This window comes from Hemitrygon akajei, chromosome 23, assembly GCF_048418815.1.
Source record: "Hemitrygon akajei chromosome 23, sHemAka1.3, whole genome shotgun sequence".
NCBI lineage: Eukaryota > Metazoa > Chordata > Chondrichthyes > Myliobatiformes > Dasyatidae > Hemitrygon > Hemitrygon akajei.
Genome location: NC_133146.1, coordinates 38,430,764 through 38,455,453, shown reverse-complemented (window position 1 = coordinate 38,455,453; position 24,690 = coordinate 38,430,764). Strand labels below are relative to the sequence as shown.

Here is a 24,690-nt window from a genome sequence, read left to right as displayed (position 1 = left end):
TAAGGGCCATCATGTGCAAATCATGGACACAGTGTGCACACATACTCGGAACTTCTCTTTCATAGTTGCTTAATCATACAGTGCAAACCAAAAATCAAGCACCGGTATCTAATTTCTATGTGTCACAGTCTTCATGTACAATGCTTGAGACGTTTACATGGGCACTTCCTACAATTAGAAATATGAATATAAGTATTAATAGAGAAAACCATAAAGGATGCATATTTGACCATTTGATATGATCTGTGCACATTCAGGTTGTCTCAAATTATCTCCGTAGCCATCTGGGTTAAAAAGGGTTGGAGAGGCAGATTCAATGCACAATTAAATTACAAATGCAATGTGTATCCCTCTATCAGACAAATTGAATTTGACATGCATGCAAGGTAATTGTATCTTGGTATCAATAAATTCAGAAACAATGTTCACTGTGTGATGCAGTTGAAGAACTATTTTAGTAGAAATTTATTTGTTTGGTTTGGAATTTGTATATTCTTCTTCAAACTCTATCCACTATTTCAGCCTTTCTGCTTGCTTTATTGAAATAGATTATGTGCCAATTTATTCTGTTGAATAAAGTCGCTGCTTATTTTGACAGTTTTCTCTAAAATAGAACTAATAATTTCAGAACTTGTGTACATAAGCTCACTTCTTTCTTCCTGTTAATGAAAACCATTTATGTTCATTGATAGGTTAAGTAGTATACTTCCCACTCATGGTTTTAGGATTTAATGAAAATCAAAAATTTCCTTTTCACTTGAATGCTATTCAGCCTTCATATTGTACTGCAATTTTTTTCAGTATTATTTTGCCTTTGTTTGAACAAAGCAATTTCTTCATAAAAATAACTCGGATTTCTGTAACATATTAATATGCTTTCTTTTACATTATAATGGATTCGAGCTATCATTTTGTCACAGCCTGTATAAATTGAATAAGTAAATAATTTATAATGTAGATAAGTAGATCAGTCTTAATCCACTGTTTTCTTCATTATTCTATGTCATCATCGTGAACTCTGAAAATTATTGTATTCTGCAATTGTCAACAGAATATTGTAGAAAACATTTTTATGTATGATATGGTGAATAAATATCGTCTCAGTTGACTAACATTAAAAGCAATGAGAGAAACCTTGCTGATTGGAGTCATTGACTCCGATCAAACTTCAGTAAGATTTAGTGTGGAATTTGTGGCAAGGCAAAGCTTAATTAATGTCCAGGCAAACTGAGACTGCAGATAGAGTGTAGAGAGCCTAGGCAAGAAGCTTCTTTGAGGAGCATAGTCTTACTTTCTGTAACTCCAAAAAAGAATTGAAAGAAAAACATAGGAGCCTGGAGATCCTTGTGTGCTTAGTATTTCTTTAGGGAGGTGCTCACATGTCACATAATGGCATGATGACATATGCCATTCATGTACTTCTTAAATCTAACCCATAATAAGTTATGTAAACAAACTAAGAATGTTTAATTGAACAATATATTTGCAATCTTAATCAACTATTACTAACTAACGAACTATTAAATGCACAGCACACAGCTTAGCTATAAACTCCAACTCTTTATAGAATGCATCTCAACTCAGATATGTAACATATTGCACTCCAGTCATATATATGTATGTATATATACACCAATAATATATACTGTAATAAAATAATACATAATGGAACTACAATGTAGACATCAACAGCATAGTAAATTTTAAATTATCCCATTCAGGCCTAAAGATTTAGTTGCTCTGGAGGATTTCTTACTCTTGTGGGATAACATCTTTCCTGGCATGGGGGATCACTAGACTTGGCAGATGAGACTTGTGGCTGTGTAACAATCTCAGGTTCTGGGATCGCCTCTGTGTTGGTTGTAGGAGTTGACTCTGGGACTCCAGGAGGTGGTTCTGACAGTTCTGGCTACCTCTAACAATTGACTCCATTGGACCATAGATATAGGAGCAGAATTAGGCCATTTGGCCCATCGAGTCTGCTTTCTACTTCATCATAGCTGATCCAGTTTTCCTCTCAGCACCAAACACCTGACTTCTCCCCATATCTCTTCATGCTCTGACCAGTCAAGAATCTATCAACCTCTGCCTTAAATATACATAAAGACTTGGCCTCCACAGCTGCCTGTGATAAAGAATTCCACAGATTCACCACTCTCTGTCTAAAGAAATTCTGCCTCATCTGTGTTCTAAGAGGACGCCCCTCTAGGCTGGGGTTTTATACTCTCCTACCATAGGAAACATCTTCTCCACATCCACTCTATCAAGGCCTTTCACCATTCAATAGATTTCAATGAGTTCACCCTGCATTCTTCTGAATTTCATTGAGTAAAGGCCCGGAGCTATCAAATGTTCTTCATATGACTAGCCATTCAATCCTGAAATCATTTTTGTGGACCTCCTTTGAACCCTCTCTAGCTTCAGCACATCCTTTCTAAGATCAGGGGCTGAAAGCTGCTAACAGTACTCCAAAGTACTTTATAAAATACCAATACACCAGTGCTTTATAAGACGCTAACATTACATTCTTGCTTTTAAATTCTAGTCCTCCTGAAATGAATGCTGACATTGCAATTGCCTTCCTCACCAGAGACTCAACCTGCAAATGAACCTTTTGGGAATCCTGCACAAAGACTCTCAAATTCCTTTGGTACACAGTTCTTTGTATTTTCTCTCCATTTAGAAAATAGTCAATTTTCTACTAAAGTGCATGACCATTAATTTCCCAATACTGTATTCCATCTGCCATTATTTTGCCCATTCTTACTGGCAGCCAACCAGGAAAGGCTCCCTTTATCATGAAGTGTTTCGAGAGGCTCGTCATGAGGCATATCAAGACCCTGCTGCCCCCCTCACTGGACCCCCTGCAGTTTGCATACCGTCCCAACCGCTCAACAGATGACGCCATTGCCACCACCCTCCACCTGGCTCCAACCCACCTGGACAAAAAAGACACATACGTTCGGATGCTGTTCATAGACTTCAGTTCAGCATTCAGAATAATCATCCCTTAGAAACTGATTGGAAAGCTGAGCCTACTGGGCCTGAACACCTCCCTCTGCAACTGGATCCTAGACTTCCTGACTGGGAGACCTCAGTCAGTCCAGATCGGGAGCAGCATCTCCAACACCATCACACTGAGCACGGGGGCTCTCCAGGGTTGTGTGCTCAGTCCACTGCTGTTCACTCTGCTGATCCACAACTGTGCTGCAACACACAGCTCGAACCATATCATCAAGTTCACTGATGACACAACAGTAGGGGGTCTCATCAGCACGAACGACAAGTCAGCTTACAGAGAGAAGATGCAGCAGCTAATGGACTGGTGCAGAGCCAACAACCTGTCTCTTAATGTGAACAAAACAAAAGAGATGTTTGTTGACTTCAGGAGGACACGGTGCAATTACTCCCCGGTTAACATCGACGGCTCCTCGGTAGAGATCGTAAACAGCACCAGATTTCTTGGTGTTCACCTGATGGAGAATCTTACCTGGTCCCTCAACACCAGCTCCATAGCGAAGAAAGCCCAGCAGCATCTCTACTTTTTGCGAAGGCTGAGGAAAGTCCATCTCCCAACCCCAATCCTCATTACGTTCTACAGGGGTTGTATTGAGAGCATCCTGAGCAACTGCATCACTGCCTGGCAATAAAATGACAATAAAAGTAGACTTCACTTGACTATATTCCCACTCTTTTCCTCCTGCCAATCAGACACTGCTTTATCCATGCTAGAATCTTTCCCATAATACTATGGGCTCATAGCTTGTTAAGCAGCCTCATATATGGCACTTTGTCAAAGGCCTTCTGAAAATCCAAGTATACAACTTCAGCCAATTCTCCTTTGTCTATCCTGCTTGTAATTTCCTCAAAGAATTCCAACTGATGTGTCAGGCAAGATTTTTCCCTTGAGGAAACCATACAGACTATGGCCTATTTTATCATGTGCCTCCAAGTACCCTGAGGCCTCATCCTTAATAATCAACTCCAACATCTTCCCAACCACTGAGGTCTGACTAACTGGCCTATCATTTCCTTTCTTCTGCTTTTCTCCTTTCTTGAAGAGTGGAGTGATATCTGCAATTTTCCAGTCTTCTGGAACCATTCCAGAACCTAGTGATTCTTCAAAGTTCATTACTAATGCCTCCTATCTCTTCAGCCACCTCTTTCAGAAACTTGGGGTGTACACCAATGGTTGAAGTGACATATCTACCCTCAGACTTTTTCTGTTTCACAAGAACCTTCTCTCTAGTAATGTTAACCACGTACTTCATGACCCCTTATGCCTGGAACTTCCACTATACTATGTGTTTTCCACCATGAAGCCTGATGCAAAATACTTAATCAGTTTGCCTGCCATTTCCTGTCCCTAATTACTACCTCTCCAGCATTGTTTTCCAGTGGTCCGATATCCACTCATTTGCTCCTTAAGTATCTGAAGAAACTTCTGGCATTGTCTTTAATATTATTGGCTAGCTTACTTTCGTATTCCATCTTTACCTTCTTAATTACTTTTATCGGTTGCCTTCAGTTGGTTTTAAAAAGCTTCCAAATTCTCTAACTTTTAATTTTTGCCCTATTACATGCCCTATCTTTAGATTTGTATTGGCTTTGACTTCTCTTGTTAGCCATGGTTGTGTCAACTTTCATTTAGAATGCTTCTTCCTCTTTGGGATGTATATATCCTGTGCCTTCTGAGTTTCTTCCAGAAATCCCAGCCATTGCTACTCCGCCATCATCCTTGCCAGTGTTCTTTTCCAATCAATTCTGGCCAACTTCTCTCTGATACCTCTGTAATTCTCTTTACTCTGCTGTAAAACTGATACATCTGACTTTAGCTTCTTCTCAAATTTCAGGGTGACTTTGATCATATTACCTTTTAATATTTTTTTTACCTTAAGCTCTCGAATCAATTCTGGTTCATTGCACAACACCCAATCCAAAATAGCTGATCCCCTCCCCCCGCCCTCATGGGCTCAACCATGAGCTGCTCTAAAAAGAAATCTTGTAGGCACTCTAGAAATTCCCACTCCTGGAGTCCAGCACCAACCTGATTTTCCCAAACTACTTGCATATTAAAATTCCCCATGACTATTGTAACATTGCCCTTTTGCCATGCATTTTCCATCTCCTGTTTTAATTTGTAGACCACATCCTTACTACTGCTTGGGGGTCTGTATACATCTCCCATTAGGGTCTTTTTACTCTTGCAGTTCCTTCACTTTGTCCACAATGATTCAACACCTTCCAACCCTATGTCACCTCTTTCTGATGATTTGATTTCATTTTTTTTTACCAACAGAGCAATAACACCCCCTCTGCCTTCCTGCCTGTCCTTTTGATACAATTGGCAATTAAGCTCCCAGCTATAATCTTCTTCCAGCCATGATTCAGTAATGCCTACAACATGATGCCTGCCAATCTGCAACTATGCTACAAGTTCATCTACCTTATTCCATGTACTGCGTGCATTCAAATATAATGCTTACAACTGCTCTCCACACTGATCAATGTGTCATCTCCAAATGACATCATATGCTATCTCCACTGTGTTGGAGGATGGTCCAGTTCTGTCTTTAATCTTTCGAAATACCCACTTTTGATCACCTCTGTAGCCTCTCGGCAGGGCTGCTTTTCCAGTAGTGCAACACCAAACCTCCTTGCTTGTGGAGCCCTCAATTTCTCTGAGCTTTTTGTCCTGCATGCTCCTTCTGAGATCTTGGTTTGAGAAAATCCAATCATGAACACAAGGGATGACCCAGCAACAGCATAGCTGGTGAGTTATTGGTTGTGCTGAACTGCAATATGCAAGGAGGAATTTGGTGAGCTTCTGATTCAGTGTCAGAGTAGTGTGTTCTGCTGACATTGTTCACAGTGCATTCCTTAGACTCTGGATAAACCTTTCTGCCAAGCCATTTGTAGGTGGGTCGTACAGTGCAGATGTAATATATTTTATTCCATACATTTTCAAGAATGACTGAATCTATTCCCCAAAAAAACTATGGTCTATTGCCACTGACTAAATGTTCTGGAACACTAGTCCTTGGAAAGAGGCTTCTCAAAACATCAACAGTGTGCAAGACTATTGGGAATACTTTTGGCATGTAGCTCCTCCAACACTTTAGGTCTCAGTTTGAATGATACAACAACTCTCAATCCTCACATAAGGCAACCTCCATCCAGGGCAAGTTCATCCTGGTGCTGGTAAAATAGGGAAACTGGAATTTCTGCTGCATACTCCAGCCATTTTGTGTTATGTAGACCCAAGAGTGTGTAGGTTTTTGTTTCTGGTTTCCCTTTGAATCATCTCTGCCGTAATAAGCAGGCTTTTGATTTAGGGAGAATGCATCAAGAGGAGAGTCCGCATGTGCAAGTTTTTCAGGTATTTCCTTTCTAAAGGTAAATCAGCATTTCCATGATTGGTCATACTCTTGAATTCAATATTGTAATTGTGTTCTTCAAGAGGCAAACCCATCTCTGCATTTATGCTCCAGCTATTTTGTGGAACACTTTTCTGTAGATTGAAAATGAACACCAATGGTTAAAGATCAGTAATGTGAGTTAACTTTCTTCATTACAAGTACTGGTTGAAACATTTTACATCCCAAGCCAGTCTAAAGTCCTTTCTGTCCATCTGTGCATAATTCTCTTCTGCAGCAGTAAGGGAATGTGATGCAAAGCCATGGGCCATACACTTCCATCCCTCATAGCATGTGACATAACTGCACCTCTACCATAAGGTGAGGAATCACAGGCAAGCTTCATTAGATGATGTGAATCATAATGTGAGTACAGTGTCTGGACATCACCATTTTGTTTCTTTTTGAAAGCCACCTCACACTGCTTTGTCCATTGTTATTCCTTCTTGATTTGTAGTAATGAGTTCAGAGAGTGGAGCACATAGCCAAGTTTGGCAGGAACCTGTTCTAGTTATTGATAAATCCTAAAAATGACTGCAACTGTGACATGTCCTTTGGCATTGGTTCACCCAGCACTGCTTGAATTTTATCAGCACACTTCCATGCATCTGTGGTGTGACCACAGTAAGTGATGCTCGGTTTAAAGAATTCACACTTGTGCATTGTGCTCTGAGCCCATAATCTTATCTTTTTGACACCAGCTTGAGATTTTGGAGTTGTTCTTCGTCATCAGCACTGGTAACAATAATGACACCCAGGTAGCACTGAGTACCTGGGCAGCCTTCCAGCACCTGATCCAGGTGCATATGCTACTCCAAAACTAAGCCTATTATAATGACAAAACCCTTTTTAACTGTTTATGGTAAAAAAAAACACTTTGGACCCTTTCTCCATCTCCACCTGTAGGTAGCTAAGTTCACTTTGCTAAAGTGTTGTCCTGCAGTTTGCAAAGATATCCTCTACCCTAAATCTCTTACTATTTTTCCTTTCAGTTAGTCCTGACGAAGGGTCTCAGCCTGAAACATCAACAGTGCTTCTCCTTATAGATGCTGCCTGGCCTGCTGTGTTCCACCAGCATTTTATGTGTGTTGCAGAGAGTATTGATCTATTTTCAGTATTGGGTTGACCTTAAATCACCACAGATCTTGGTAGACCCATCCTTCTTGGCTACTAGGAACATTGACATTGCCCATGGGTTCCACTCAACCTTAGAAAGAATTCCTTCAACCCCCATGCGATCTAGCTCACTGGCTACTTTATCACAGATGGTATAAGGAACCTGGACAGGCTTTGTAAAGTTTGGGTGTAGCATTTTCATTTACCCTTGATATGTTTGACTTTTCCAATATCACCCTTGAACACTGCTGCAGCATCATCTAAATATTCTTTCTTAAGTTGTTTTCAGTTCACTTTATTGCAGGGGGTAGGGCATGCGAGTAGTCTCTAATCAAGTTGAAATTGCCTCGGCCAATCGTGGCCCCACAATGCTGGCCCTCCTGTTTTTACTGTAAACAAGCCCAATGTGGCTTCTTGGTTGTTGTATTTCATTGTCACGGATGTCATTCCCACAGAAGTCATCTTCTCTCCAGTAGATGTTCTTAGCTGGATATCTGTAGGCTTAAGTTCAGTATCTTCAAAATGCTATTCAAACTCATTTTGTGGAATGACTGAAACAGCCAAGCCATTCCAATCCATTCACTTCTGGTGTAAGCCATTATTGTTTGTCTCTCGTTCGTTTTCACATTGTAAATCTCAAGGCTCCTCAGTCTGATGTCACTCTTATCACTACCAGGATTTTCATTAACAGCATGCAGATTGGTGCTCTTTTTGAAGCTGCAACTTGACTTTTTATCCTTTTCTCTACCCTAGACAGTCCATTTATTTTTGTCTGCTTGACATACTCTTTGTATGTGTCCCACTTTGTTTCATTTTCTGAAAGCTTCACTTTTAAACACCATTTGTTCAACCAGGCCAGTTTCTGTTTAGACATTGTGATTTTGTTCATGATCACTTTCATTCCTGACTGCAACTCAGTTGTGTCAGTCTGCTGTTCCCATTAATACAACAAATTCAACTTCTCTTTTAAATGTAAGTTGAGTTTCAGTTAGGAGCCGTTTTTGAATACTTTCTTCTACGGTACCACAAACTAAGCAATATTTCAGTGCATCATTAAGCCCATTACCAAACTGACAATGCTCAGAAAGCTTCTTCAATTCAGCCATGTAAACTGAAATAGACTCCCCTTCCTTTTGATTCCGCATATGAAACCTCAGACGGTCTGCAATCAGCAATGATAGTGGTTTTAAATCTTCCTGCATTACGTTCATGATATCTGCGAAGCTCATTTCACCTGGTTTGGTTGGAGCAGTTAAACTTTCTAAATGAAATGTATTTTTCCACCTATTGCAGTCAGAAATACTGGCAGTCACTTTTCATTGGCTATTTCATTTGCATTAAAATGTATTTGCATTAAAATACATACATTTCATTCAGAATACCTCATACGTTGTGCAGTCAAACATCTCTATCTTTGCGATGTTGCCAGCCATTCCTGCTCTTTTAAAAAATTTATTATCACCCAGAACTCACTGTTTGTGAACCCATGACTTTCATCCATTTTCTGCCTTTGTTTTAACTCAACCACCTCTCTCTGTTCTAAAGAAGCACGCAATATACTTTTTTTTCAACTCGAACATCTCTCTCCCCTTCTGAAGTAAAAAACGTGCTGTGCTTCAATGGTCATTTAGGGTTATTTTTTAAAGTTCTTTGTTGACATGGTTATGTTTTGTAACTCTAGAATTAATTGAAAGATAAATTTAGGAGCCCCGGGATACGTGTGTACTTAGATTTTTTTTTTACTGAGAGGCTCGTGTATGATGTGGTGGTGTAATGACATATCCAATTCTTACCTACAAACCATTATGAATTATGTAAAGAAACAAGGAATAATTCAAGAATATATTTGCAATATCACTTAAACATTACTGAAATATTAAATCCACTATGCATAGCTTTCCTTTTTACAGCAGTGAACCAGAGCTTTTTGGATTTACAGAGATAAGATAAAAATATAACCAAAGGATTGAAGGAACTAAGGGATAATTACTAATAGCAAAGTATCATCAGTTGTTAGCTTATAGCTTCTATTATATTGTGAATGGTGGTTAATCTTGCAAGTAAGGAATTTGACCACACAGTTTACCAAATGATTAATATCTGTAATTGTGCGTATGTTCTGTATAAAAGTTGTATTTCTCTGTTAAGAACAGTGTGGTGACGGGGGACATGCTGTTGTCCTTCAGCATTAGGAAGTAAAGTATGATTGAAGAAGGAGCATGAGTTTTTAGAGTCCAGTTAATTGGCAAGGACATTAGACCTGTGTATAGGAAGGTGCATTTGAATATGGGAATCTGAAACTTACTGAATGGCAGAAGGCACTGGATCTTTGCTCCACAGTCTAATGACCCAGCATGGCCCTGGTGAAATTCTCCAGCATTTCACAGAAGAATTGCTGCTCAAAACCCTAGGCCATTGTTTTTATTTTTAATCTTTATTTCAATTTTAACAGTGTTTAAATGTTTCTGAATTGTAGAGACTTTGCTTTGGCAGCTAACGAAGCTCCGTTCTCAGCTTCAGCTCTGTTAAAGTTCTTTGAGGATTTTCTAGAGGTGGACTCTCTGTACCATAATATCCTGAGGTCTTGTTAGCACTAAGACCCATCTCTCTTCGTCATTGAGATGGCTCTCCCTTATCCTTCCAAATGAATGTGAATGTGTGAGAGTTCAAGCAGCATTGGAGCTGGCCTGTGCCAAATGTTCCTATCAGCAAGTATGTAGATGTAACAGTGATTATTCACAATGTCCGACCATAAGACATTGCGGAATTTGGCTGTTCAGCCCATCAAGTCTGCTCTGCTATTCCATCATGGCTGATTTAATCCTATTCAACATAATTCTCCTGCCTTCTCCCTGTAATCATTAATTATTAATCAAGAATCTATTAGCATCCACTTCAAATATCCTTAATGATGTGACCTCTGTGACTGTCTGTGGCAATGAATTCCACAAATTCACCATCGTCTGGCTAAAGATATTTCTCCTCATCTCTGTTCTAACGGGACATCGTTGTATACTGAGGCTGTGCCCTCTGGTCCTAGACTTTCCCACTACTGGAAAAATCCCTTCCACATCCACTCTATCAAGGCCTTTCAATATTCAATAGGTGTCGAATAAAGTCATTTTGATGAAAATTGATTTATCAAGTGAAAGGAGATGGATCTTTTTGCAAGCGGTATTCTGCTCTCTGTTGAACCAGTTGGGCAAGTCACTTGGATAGAACTGATATCGGTTTATTTGTTTTCAAACCAGGGCACACAGTCACCTGCGATCACCGGATGTGGAACAGTGCCATGTTAAAACTTCTAAGGTTAAGTAGATAAGAGATTCTGCGTTGCTGTTTTAAATAATTTGCTCCATATAAAGGAAACTCAAACATAATTTGATAGGGTTCCTAGTGCTCTTACTGGAAATGCATGCAATGTATTACTCTAAGAAATGCTTTCAAATTTCAATTTTGATTTCACTACAAATATCCTGAATTACTTAACCTAAGAATACAATGGTCTGAAATCCTTGCTCCCCAGACTCCAGCCTGTTCGAGTTGACTCTACTTCAGATGGAGCTGGTAGTGTGCACTTTCTTAGTGAAGCTAGCTGCCACCTGATCAACAGGCCTCTCTGCAACATAGCCGCCAATCCCGCAGCACGCTTTGAGGGTCGACAGTGTTGCATCCCAGGGCTGAAGCTGTCTGAGGATTTGAATGTGTCTGGTGCTTATACTGGTTTGACAGTTGTTCATGTGGTATGAACGTGGTAGCACGGAGCACAGCAGTGTAATGGTTGGTGCAGCGCTTTTCAGCAGCCAGCTGTATGATCGGTATTCAGTTCCTGCTGCTGTCTGCAAGCAGTTTGTACGTTCTCCTCATGTTCACATGGATTTCCTCCGGGTGTGCCGGTTTTCTCCCATCTTCCAAGGATCTATACATTAGAGTTAGTGAGAGGTGGGCAAGCGATGTTGGCACCAGAAGCATGGTGACACTTGCTGGCTGCCCAGCACACTCCTCACTGATCTGATTTGACGCAAACAATACATTTCACTGTATGTTTTGATGTATATGTGTCAAATAAATCTAATCTTATATTGGTAAATCCTGAATGTGACTGCTCTATCCTTTCAAAGCCAGTAGCTCTGTTTGATCATTGCCGGCAAAGCCATCTGCTCTCTCTGCTGCACCGGTGTTAATACCTGGCCCATCTATGTACAAAGAAGAGGTCACTCCAATTCATTCACTCGAATGGTCAGAAAATCATGGGCTGGTGAGGGAAACAAAAAGCCTGGACAACTTAAGTGTTGAATCTAATAGTGCTTCAGATCTGACCCCTAGGTTGGTAATTTCTGCAACATTGCCAGAATTGGTGGATTTCTCCTCATTTAAAAAAAAGATCTGCTTTCACTCACTTTACCACTCATCTCCCCACTTATGGATCGAACATCATGTAAGCTTCCAAGCAGTATTCAAAATGCATTCAAGTTTGCCCCTCACTCTCAAACTAACTTCATGCCATCCCTGAATTTGACTACTTCAGGGAAATATATTCAAATTAATTAATGTGAACGTGAAATAGAATGGGGGTTCAATACTTAATTGTCAGATTTTCAAAACTTTCTGTACATATACGCCCAGAAATTCAGACTGGAGTACTGATAATAACCATGCTGCCCAACAATCGCAAAGCATTTTAGTCAGCCTCTGATAGTCTGATCATTAGTCTAACAGATAGTGTTACCAGCTGGGTATGATCTTCTGGGCAATGATAACGACTTATTTTAAAGCCTTCAATTGCTATACCATCTATTTTCCTATTTCATTCTTCAGATAATTTTATGGCTGTCTTGTCTATTCTATCCTGCTACTCTATTTGTGTATGTGTATGTGGCTTTGCACTTTGGTATTCATGCCACAGTCTGCACTGCATATTAGGTCTCAGGTTTGCTTCATTACAAGGCCATTTCACTGAGTGTTGTCACAAACAATAGCAGAATTGAATTGACCTTTCTATCATGCATGATAGGTCAGCTGAGAGAGGGACTGTTACCAGAACAGTAATTAACATTGTGCACCGCACAGAAATAAGAAACCTACGCTCTGTAGTTAGATTTTCAATCAGTGGTAAATACATTATGTACACTGCATTATAACAAAAGCAAGCTTTGGGTTCCATTTTATTTTTTTTTAGCAAAGTGACACAAGAACCAGAAGTAAACATTTCAACACTTGCACCCACAATTTAGTTTCAGTGTGAGCATATAAAAAAATTATCTACAGAGCAGTGCTTTTTTACATGATCTCTTAATTATTTTTCCTGGATTAGAGAAAGCAGGTCTGAGCATAAAATTAATAATTAAATTTCATTGGCAAGGTATAATATTGCAGATTTTGCTGGATTATGATTTCATATATCCAGACAGAAATACTGCCTAAAAATTTATTCCAATAGTGCCGACACTACATGTTATGCTGCCTCCAAACTTCAGTTCCAGTGAATCAATACTTTATGTGACCAACCAATCATGAATTTCAAGGCAATAATAATTTAGTATAAAGAAGGATAAAATCAGGTGAGAGCACTTGAAATATTGAACACTAAAAGTTTTAACTATGAGGTTAGTTTTGCCTCGAACTCTGGCATACTCTTTCTGTAATATGGGCCTCCTACAAAATGCCAACATCACTTTAGCTGAACCTCCCAAATCTTTGACATTTGCCATCAAGGAGGACAAGGAGAGCAAATGTATGGGAATGCAGCATCCCCTTCAAGTTTCCCTCCATTCTGAATTGTAAGTTCAGGGGATGAATTGGAAAGAGATCTCTCTCCTTGAATCATTATTGGATCTAAATCTTGAAACTCTTTACCAAACAGGAGAGAGAGAGGTGATTATGGAAGATTGCTCACCAGGTCCTTCTCTAAGGCAATCCATGACCTACATTAAATACCCACCTCTTACAAATTAGCAACAAAATCTGCTTCCTTATAGCTGATTTCAAGTAGGGGTCAGGATTGAACATCTTTAATCTAAAGCAAAACATTCTTGGAGTTGCTCTGTTTATTCATTTATTGGAACCAATGAATCACAACAACAATAAATGTGAATGAACAAGTCCACACACATTGCCGGGCACTGGTCTCACTAATTTGCTTATAAGACAAGATACTTTGCTAAAGAACCTGCTTTGCAGCCAAATCAAGCGTTTTGGTAGAAGGCCATAGTTCCACACAGTGTGCTTCCAGGAGTTCAGCATTCACTTGGAGAACTGCCCAGTTCAAAGAAGGAAGTTCAAGACTGGTCCAGTTGTTACGGAGAGCCAATGCACTCTGCTCATTGACTGTTTGTCAAAATCCCATCCTCACTAGGACCACCAGCGTCAAAAACAGTTACTCCCCCAAGCCCTCAGGCTGTTCAACGCCTCCACCTACTAGCCCACCCCATCACTGAAACATTAATGTTTCCTGGCAGAGTCATCTTATGTACAGATATTTTGGTACCTAATGTCACTTTATGTACATACAATCAATCTAAGCTAAGTTTATGTATTTGTATTTATAATGTTTTTACAATGGCGTTCTGTATGCTTATTGTGTTTTTATACTGCATCAGATTTGAAGTAACAATCAGAATCAGACTTTAATCGCCAAGTACCTATGCACATACAAGGAATTTACTTCCGGCAGATGTTGTCTCTCTGCTCATAACAATAATAATGATAAATATAAATGAAAATATAGATTATACGTACAGGTAGTGCAATCCAAGTAATAGTTAGCCGACAGTTAACCGGCAGTTAACTGTTCAGCAAAGTGACCGCAGTAGGGAAAAAACTTCTCCAGTGCCTATTAGTCTTAGTCTGGAGGGATCTGAAGCGCCTACCAGACGGAAGCAGATCAAACAGTCCGTGTGCAGGATGGGAGGAGTCCTTTATGATGTTCCCCGCCCTCTTCTTCAACCTGGAAGAGTACAGGTCCACAATAGAGGGCAGGGAGGCTCCAATGATCCAATGATGATCATTTAACTCTACTTTAAGGCTGACTTATACTTGTGCATACGGACTATGCCACAGCCTACGCCGTAGCCCTGATTTTCACTTTTGTGTCGCTCTACGCTGTAGCGAGCATGTGTTGGTGTGTGCCAAAATGCTAGTTGGTGGTGGGGTTTCTGTGCCACTGTGTTGAGTTTCTTTGTGAGAGACATGGACGAGGAGATGCATTGCAAACGTTTTTGCATGTCGGCAGGTAGATTAGACGATTTGGTTCATCTATTTTGCATCGGTGTACAGACATCGCAGAGGAGAAGCAACCGGAAATGCGATGCTTCCAAGCAGACCAATCACAGCTGTTGCAGTCTGCGTCGCTGCGAAACGCGAGTTACTTTTTTGGGAAGATGCACATCACCCTATGGCGTAGGGTACGTGGCACCTATGGCATAGATGCAACACACAATTATAAATCAGCCTTTACATTTGTGTACTGATGAATGACAATAAATAATTGTGAATTTGATATCTTGGCTGAGGCGTGCAGATGTGCTGAGCTTCAAAGTCTGGTACCAACTCCATTTATTACCAGGCTTTTGCTGCTTGTGCATCCATGCATTGCTTTTCCCCATTGCTGCTTAACTTTATCATCACCTCCTTTCATCTGTCACAATACTAATGATCTTATAAAAGGTGAGTTACTGTGTAACAATGGAGCACGTTGTGGAATGCACACCACTAGGTGGCAGGTACAACTTGAAGGGTGAGAAAGATTCGGGGGTGGGGAGACAGTGATGCAGGATCAGGAATGTGAGTCGAACCAGAAAGGTGTGAAAGGTCAGAAGAGCTCTAGGATTCAAACACATTCCTTAAAACTATGTGTGCAGACAGACAAACCCATGCAATATCCAGTAAAACTTTTGTAAATGAGGACTTGGAAGTTGATTTTTTTTTGTATGGCAATGATTAAGGACCAGAGTACTGTTTGAAATTGTGAAAGCTTGATTGCAAAAGGGGATTAAACCATGCACCGTATGTCATTTTGATGAACCTTGATCTGAGAACTTACATTTCTGAGAGATTTCAGATGCTGAGAGTGGTAAAGACTAAGCAGATATGTAATAAGGGATTTTAACACTGTGGATTTTGTGATCAGAGAAAGTCTGTTTGCACACAGTTGATAACAAGTAGTTGTCGATTTATATTTGTTGTACAGGTCATGAAGATAAATGGTTAGAATTATTTCTCTTTAGAGTCGTGAAAGCATGGGATACTCTCTAGCCAAAGGAGAGACCATTGGATCTCTCACAGAAGAGCATGTGGCGACCCACTTTCTGCGCAGGCGAACCGGCTCACAAATAGCCAGCGCGCAGGTGGAGACTTTGGTAATGCACCTCTGATGTTATTTCCGCCCGGAGAGGGCGGGCGCTAGGGATTAAATGCCAGCGCTGCGAAGTTTGAATAAACTAGTCTCCAAACGACTTACCGACTGCGTGTCATTATTTCAGTGCTGTGTGTAGTACATCGCTACATTGGTGACCCCGACGGTCCAAACAGGATTTGGACCAAAGATGACCGACTCTTCATCTGTTCATGCAGTTTCGCTAAAACTGCCGACTTTCTGGACGCCGCGATCACGCGTGTGGTTTAGCCAAGCAGAAGCCCGGTTCCAGATTCGGCAGATATCTTCTGATTCCACGCGTTACTATCACGTGGTGAGCGCCCTTGACCAGGAGACGGCTGCCCAGGTTGCGGATTTCATACAGTTGCCCCCGGAAGAAGGCAAATATGAAGCATTCAAAGCGCTGCTCATTGGGACCTTTGGCCTCTCAAGGTGTGAGCGGGATGCCCGCCTGCTTCACCTGGACGGTTTGAGAGACAGACTGCCGTCAGCATTGATGAATGAGATGCTGGCCCTGGCTGACGGACACAAGCCCTGCCTCATGTTCGAGCAAGCGTTCCTACAGCGACTGCCCGAGGAGATACATCTGCTGCTGGCCGACGCAGATTTCAGCGACCACCGGAAGGTGGCGGCCCGGGCAGACGTGCTGTGGAAAGCCAAGAGGGAGAGCGTGGCGTCCGTCAGTCAGATTACCAGGCCACGCACCCAACAGCGGTCCAGACCAGGCCCGGCAGGGGGGCACACACAACACAAAGGCAGGAGTGAGGAGGCCAGTGAACAGTGGTGTTTCTACCACCAGCGGTGGGGCACAAAAGCCTGCCATTGTCACCTGCCCTGCAAGGGCCAGGACAGCCTCTTGTACGTCTGGGACAAACAGTCGGGACACTGCTTCTTGGTCGACACCGGAGCGGAAATCAGCGTCTTGCCCCCGATGGGGTACGACACCCGCAACAGGAGGCCAGGAACCACCCTGAGGGCCGCAAACAGCAGCACGATATGGACCTACGGCACCCGCACAGTGCAGCTGCAGTTCGGCACCAGCCAGTTCACGTGGGACTTCACACTGGCCGCGGTGGCCTAACCACTCCTGGGGGCGGACTTCTTGCGAGCTCACAGCCTGCTGGTCAACTTGCAAAAGAAAAGAATGGTACATGCCGAGACTTTCCAGACGTTCCCCCTGGGTGAAGTCAAGTTGCCGGCCCCACACCTGGACTCCATCACGCTGTCCGACAACAAATTCACCAGAATCCTGGCGGACTTCCCATCGATTCTGGCACCGCAGTTCACTGCAGCCTTGCCCAGACACAGGGTTCAGCACCACATTCCGACCCAGGGACCACCCCTCCACGCCCGCGCACGAAGGCCCCCCCGGAAAAGCTTCACCTGGTGAAAGAGGAGTTCAAAAGGATGGAGGAATTGGGGATCGTACGGAGGTCAGACAGCCCATGGGCCTCCCCCCTGCACATGGTGCCCAAAGCAGCCAGGGGTTGGAGACCATGCGGTGACTACCGCAGACTGAACGAAGCTACCACACCTGAGCGCTACCCCGTGCCGCACATACAGGACTTTGCAGCAAACCTGCACGGGGCAAGAATCTTTTCCAAAGTAGACCTCGTCTGGGGATACCATCAAATCCCGCTGCACCCTGAAGACGTCCCCAAAACAGCACTCATCACCCCATTCGGCCTGTTTGAGTTCCTCCGAATGCCGTTCAGCCTGAAGAATGCCGCACAGACGTTCCAGCGGCTAATAGACGCAGTGGGACGCGACCTGGACTTTGCATTCATCTATTTGGACGACATCCTTATAGCCAGCAGTTGTCGTCAGGAGCATCTGTCCCACCTCCGCCAGCTCTACTCACGCCTGAGTGATTTTGGCCTCACTATCAACCCGGCCAAATGCCAGTTCGGTCTCGATACCATCAACTTCCTGGGCCACAGGATTACCAAAGACGGGGCAACACCTCTGCCCGCCAAGGTAGACGCGATCCGCCACTTTGCCCGGCCCAACACGGTCAAAGGCCTGCAGGAGTTCGTTGGTATGGTGAACTTCTACCACCGTTTCCTCCCCTCAGCAGCCTGTATCATGCGCCCTTTGTACACCCCGATGTCGGGTAAAGGCAAGGACATTACTTGGGACAAGGAGGCTGCAGTCGCTTTCGTTAAAGCCAAGGAAGCCTTGGCAAATGACACGATGCTGGTGCATCCCAGAATGGATGTTCTGACCACCCTCACGGTGGACGCATCTGACACAGCAGTCGGTGGGGTGCTGGAGCAGCTCATCGAGGGGCGCTGGCAATCCCTGGCATTCTTCAGCAAGCACCTACGACCACCCGAACTCAGGTACAGTGCTTTCGACCGGGAGCTGTTGGCACTGTATCTGGCAATCCGGCATTTCAGGTACTTCTTAGAAGGCAGGCCATTCACCGTGTTCACAGACCACAAACCGTTGACCTTCGTGTTCACGAAGGTGTCCGATCCCTGGTCGGCTTGCCAGCAGCGACATCTGTCCTACATCTCCGAGTACACGACGGACATCCAGCATGTCTCGGGAAAGGACAACGTCATGGCAGACGCACTTTCCAGACCAGCTGTCCAGGCCCTGTCCCTGGGGGTGGACTATGCAGCACTGGCGGAGGCGCAGCAGGCAGATGACGAGATGCCCAGCTACAGGACCGCAGTCTCGGGTTTGCAGCTGCAGGACCTTCTCGTAGGCCCAGGTGATAGGACCCTCCTGTGCGACGTGGCTACCGGCCAACCTCGCCCCATCATCCTGGCAGCCTGGAAGCAGTGAATTTTCAACTCCATACACGGTTTGGCACACCCATCTATCAGGACAACCGTCTGGCTGGTCTCCAGCAAGTTCGCGTGGCACGGACTTCGCAAGCAGGTCAGTGAATGGGCCAGAACGTGCGCGCAGTGCCAAACAGCCAAGGTGCAGCGACACACTAAAGCCCTGCCGCAGCAGTTCGAACCCACCCACCAGAGGTTCGACCACATTCATGTGGATATCGTGGGCCCCCTACCAGTGTCCCGAGGAGTGCGGAACCTCCTAACTATGGTAGACTGGTTCACGAGGTGGCCAGAGGCAGTCCCGCTCACTGACACCTGCCGATTCCTGCGCCCGAGCACTGATCGCAACCTGGGTAGCACGCTTCGGGGTACCGGCCCATATTACCTCCGACAGAGGCGCCCAGTTCACCTCCAGCCTGTGGTCGGCTGTGGCCAGCCTGTTGGGAACGCAGCTACACCACACAACTGCCTACCACCCACAGTCGAATGGACTGGTGGAACGCTTCCACCATCACTTGAATTTGGCTCTCATGGCCTGCCTGAGAGGACCTAACTGGGTGGACAAGCTTCCCTGGGTCCTGCTTGGAATTTGTACAGCGCCCAAAGAGGATCTGCACGCCTTGTTGGCCGAGTTGGTGTACGGCGCGCCCCTGGCCGTCCTGGGAGAGTTCACACCAGCCCCAAGGGGGCAAGAGGAAGAACCCGCAGCAGTCCTGGACAGGCTATGCGAAAGGCTCGGCAACCTGGCCCCCATACCAACTTTACAGCACAGACGGACCCCGTCCCATGTACCCAAAGACCTGCAGAACTGTAAGTTTGTGTTTGTACGAAGGAGCGGACACCGGGCACCACTACAGCGGCCGTACAAGGGGCCATTCAAGGTGATCAACAACAAAGGGTCCACGTACGTTCTGGACATTGGGGGGAGAGAGTAGGTTTTCAAGATGGACCAACTCAAACCTGCCCATGTGGACTTGGCGCAGCCGGTTGAGGTTCAGGCACCGCGGCGCAGAGGCAGACCTCCCAAACAGAGGCTGATCCAGACTGTGGACATTGGGGGGTGTATCGCCGGTTCTGGGGGTTGGTTATGTGGCGACCCACTTTCAGCGCAGGCAAACCGGCTCACAAATAACCAGCGCACGGGGGGAGACTTTTGTAATGCACCTCTGGCGTCATTTCAGCCCGGAGAGGGTGGGCGCTAGGGATTAAATGACAGCACCACAAAGTTTGAATAAACTAGTCTCCAAACGACTTACCGACTGCGTGTCGTTATTTCAGCGCTGTGTGTAGCACATCGCTACAAGCACTTAAAAATATGGAGCAGAAAATGATGAAATGATATGTGGAGGGACTTGGGGAGTGGAATTATTTTCTGATCCCCTAAGTAGAGAGTTAACTCAGTTGGACAGAATATTTTCTTTCGGTGCAGTAAATCCTGACGATACTATGGAAAATTCCGTGCTGAATTGTATTACTCTGGTGATTTACACAACTCAGATGTTTCACCACTTTGCAGTCAAATAAACTTAGAAACACTAGCATTTTGTTATTTCTTAAAAGTGGCAAGCACAACTAAGAAAGATCGAAGCTTCTCAGTGCATATTATTTCTGCACCAAAGTCAACAACAAGAATGAAGCTGGCCATATGACTTTGTAAATAAGTAGTTTAGTTTTTTTAATCAATTGGGTGAGCAGTTTTTTTTGATGTGATGATGATAATCAGGCAAGGTGTCATGTGGATATAATGCTTTAATATTTATATTGAAAAATGTGTAAATTCATTAGGGTTCCACAAGGGTGTGTGGGCATGTTGTGGGATAAAAGCAAAACCCTGCAGATGCTAGAAATATAAAATAAAAACAGAATATGCCACATAAATATACTTATGTTTTTTCACTATTTTTAATCTATTTCATGTATAAAAACTTAGAGTAATTGATTTACTTTTCTTCTTTCTGTATAATCATGTATTGCATTATATTGCTGCTGATAAGTTCACAAATTTTTTGACACATGCCAGTGATAATATACCTGATTTTGATTCTGAAATATCCATGAACGGATACTGCAGATGGTGGAAATCTTGAGCAACACACAAAATGCTGGAGGAACTCAGCAAGTCAGGCAACATCTATGGAAGGGAATACACAGTCGATATTTCATGAGCCCAGGTGAAAGTTGTCACCCTGAAACACTGGCTCTTTATTTGTCGCCATAAATGCTGCCTGACTTGCAGAGTTCCTCCAACATTTTGTGTGTGATGTTAGAAATACTCAGTCAGAGAAAATGTATAATGAGGAAAATAGAGCTTGTATTTTGGTTTATGATCTGACAGTTACAAATGAATCATGATCAGAATTAGGTATAATATCACCAGTATATGTTGTGAAATTTGTTAACTTTTCGGCAGCAGTACAATGCAATACATAATAAGATAGAAAACAACTGTGAATTACGTTAAGTATATATATTATATCAAATATTGTTAAATAAGTAGTGCAAAAACAGAAATAAAAAAGTAGTGAGGTAGGGTTCAGTGTTTCAACGTCCATTCAGAAATTGGATGGCAGAGAGAAAGAAACTCTTCCTGAATCACTGAGTGTGTGCCTTCAGGCTTCTGTACCTCCCTCCTGATGGTAACAGTGAGAAGAGGGCATGTCCTGGGTGGTAGACGTCACCTTTTTGAGGCACTGCTCCTTGAAGATGTCTTGGATACTACTGAGGCCTGTACCCATGATGCAGCTGACTAATCTTACATCTCTCTGCAGCTTATTTCAATCCTGTGCAGTAGCACCCCACCAACCCCCCCCCCCCCCCCCCACCCAAACCAGGCAGTGATACAGCCTTTCAAAATGCTCTCCACGGCACATCTGTAGAAATTTTCAAGTGATTTAGGTGACATTCCAAATCTCCTCAAACTCCTAATTTAATATAGCCACTGTCTTGCCTTCTTCATAGCTGCATCGACATGTTGGGGCCAGGTTAGGTGCTCAGAGATATTAACATCCAGGAACTTAAAATTGTTCACCCTCTCCACTTTCTGATCCTTTTATGAGGACTGGTGCGTGTTCCCTTGCCTTACCCTTTCTGAAGTCCACAATCAGCTCTTTGATGTTGAATGGTCATCTGCAAATTCTTGCAGAGTTTGCTGAGTATTAACCAAATTTCCTGTGCTCGTTTAAGTTCTATTACATGTACCTTTTGTACTTATGCTGTTCTATATTATGGCAGAGGAGGTTATAAACTGTTACTCCCACAAGGTATTGGCAATATTTAAGAACTGTTTGAGAGTATTTCAATTTAAGCTCAGAAATTCTTTCTTCTGTGCATTATTTCCATCAATGGAGCTCAATGGCAAACTTTCTTTATCTTCCAGAGCGGCCACTCTGCATAACAATGGCTGGTTCAAGCACCCTGCCATCCAACATGGCTAGCATCAGCAAGGAACTGACGGACCTTCGACACTTGATCCAGTTCCCTGAAGAGATTGCCAGTATTCTGACCGAGCAAGAGCAGGAACTCTACCGCAAGGTCTTACCGCTTGACTACCTCTGCTTTCTGACCAGGGATTTGGTAAATCCCAGTTGCCCCAGCAGGTCATCCCCCCTCAAGACCTCCATCTCGGCACCTGATCTGGACTCCAAAAGTAGGGAGCACAATGCAATTGAAGACCTGGTGACAAGGTTTAATGAGGTATGCTTTAGCTGGTTTGACTGATTTGTTCAAGTTTTGCTTCCTGTTGCTAATGGTTATGGTGCTAAAGTTACCAGCTCAGATTTTCCCCACATTTGTTTCCACTCTGTCTCTGTAACTCTGCCATGAATGCACTGGAAATGAAATTTATACCACACTTCCGGCATACGTCAAATGATGTTGTTAAAGTACTTACATGAAATTCCAAACTAGAGCCATTTTGCAGTGTTTTTTTTTCTCTCAAAAGCACTTAAGTTGTGATTGAAGTAAAGAAACAAGGCGAATAAGACCTTTCAGTCAATAATTTTATGAAACAAGTTTCTTCCCCCAAGCAGCATTGATTCCTTTCTGGAGGCATTGGTAAGTGACTGCCTGCCGTACCTCCCAGGCTCACTTGAGGCTTGAATGTCAGAAGCAGAGTGCAAAGCGCAGTCACTATCGTGCCGCATTAGGGTCATCACGTCGCATGTTTAGTGATGCCAAAGAGGAGGAATTCCAAACCATTGTAAAATCTTCACTAACTACTTTAAGTCAATAGCAATGAATAGCTGTACTAATGCATTCCAAGTCCTAAAGCTTTCCAAGTAAGGATTGGAAACAAACAATAGGGTAGAGATTATTTTTTATATATATATGTGAAACAATGAAGAAAAACAGAATGAAGTGTACCAAATAGGTTTAATGAGAAGGAGTGGTGTATAAAGAAAGGAACAAAATCCAGGATCGAGATATTTCCTTTAATTTTCCCGAACTTTTTCTTTTAAGCGCTAATGTCAATTTTTATTATTGATGTACTTTGTGTAATTTTCTAGTTCACGGTGTGCACTTGTACCTACTGATTTGCTTCACTATAGGTTTTTTCTACCTCTGAATATTTTCTCCAACTAGTAATTGCCATTTGCATTATTGACTTGCAAATCTCTCATTTGAATCACATTTCTTTGTCACCTGTATGACAATAAGATGGTCTATTGGTGGAGCTTTGCCCAATACAGTCACATTGTGGTTTAGTTACTGGGCTCACTGCCATCGTTTCTAGGTCATTATTCCAGTATTATGAGCTGGAGTCCTACCATGGCAACTGGTTGCATGCAAATATGGAACCTTTTTTTTAAAAAGCTCTTCTCAATATTGATAAATTCCAAACTGCTGAATTGTTGTTTATAAAATTTGCCCATCTGTTCACTTGTGCCCCTCGGGGAAAGATTTCTGCCATCCTTACCAAGTTCAGTATGTATGTGACTCAGACTACCATTGTGATTGACTGTTAGCAATCTCTTCATTAATTTGTAACAATGGCGCCTGGGCTCCTCAGGTTGAGGATAAGCTGACTCACGGAAATCTAACTTAAAACATGTATGCATTTAAAAGGATTTTTCAGTATAAAATATTTTGGGGTATTCATTAATAACTGGATTAAAATATATATTCCATAACTCTAATCATGAGTAGTGCTAGGGTAAATATTTGATGAAATATAAGAATTATAGGAAGTATATGTGGCGATATGACATAGATAGCTATAGAAAATGGACATTAGGCTTACTGACGGTTTTGTGAAGCGGAACCTTTATGTGACCCAGAACTGCCTTTACGACCAATAGCCTGATATGCTTTTGTATATAGTCACTCTGGAATCAAAGGCATCTCAATATTGAAGGTTGCACTTTGCTATACTAAATAGCCATTAAGATTGGCATTGACCGTGGATTGAAATTCAAATTTATGATAGAGATTTCCTGATCTCTTCAGCTTACAGATGTTAGGGCAGAATTTATAGCAAAGGTCTTTACAGAGCGGATGTGGTGTTTTTGCAAGTATAAAGTCTGTTATTAATTCTGAATTTTCTGACCATTTTCTCACCTCCAGTAGTAACAATTACAAAATGTGAAAGCTGAACTGTTATTTTACCTTAATTTGTATTAATGCTCATGTAGCATGTTCCCATTTGTTTTCAGACCATAACTAACCTATGCAAGTGGAAAATTTAAACCTTGGGAGGTTACTTTCTGCAGCCATATTTTCAATCAAAATCCTCCCGACTCACCCTGAGTTTTGTTTGAGTTGGCAAAGTAGATCTGAGTGATTGACAATCTCACAAGAAACTGAAATAGGTCATATATCAAAGTACATATTGGAAAAATGATCTGTTGTAGATTATTAAGCCTAGAAAAATTCTGTCTTGTCAGTTTGTATGTTTTCAGCACAGTTACTATGGCAACAAAGGTCTAATATTACAATAATGATGTTACTTCAGGTAGATGTAGTTTTCTGCTGTCATAGAAGCGCCAAAATGGTA

The 24,690-nt window shown here is 42.6% G+C and overlaps 1 protein-coding gene across 5 annotated transcripts in view; it reads left to right on the top strand.

The window, feature by feature from the left end:
- plce1 (phospholipase C, epsilon 1) overlaps nt 1–24,690 on the top strand; it is a 477,143-nt gene that overhangs the window by 331,148 nt on the left and 121,305 nt on the right. For all 5 annotated transcript variants that reach the window (XM_073027453.1, XM_073027451.1, XM_073027452.1 and 2 more), the window contains exon 4: nt 22,075–22,391. In XM_073027453.1, coding sequence (XP_072883554.1) covers nt 22,075–22,391 — 317 coding nt within the window. The remainder of the gene's footprint in view (nt 1–22,074; nt 22,392–24,690) is intronic.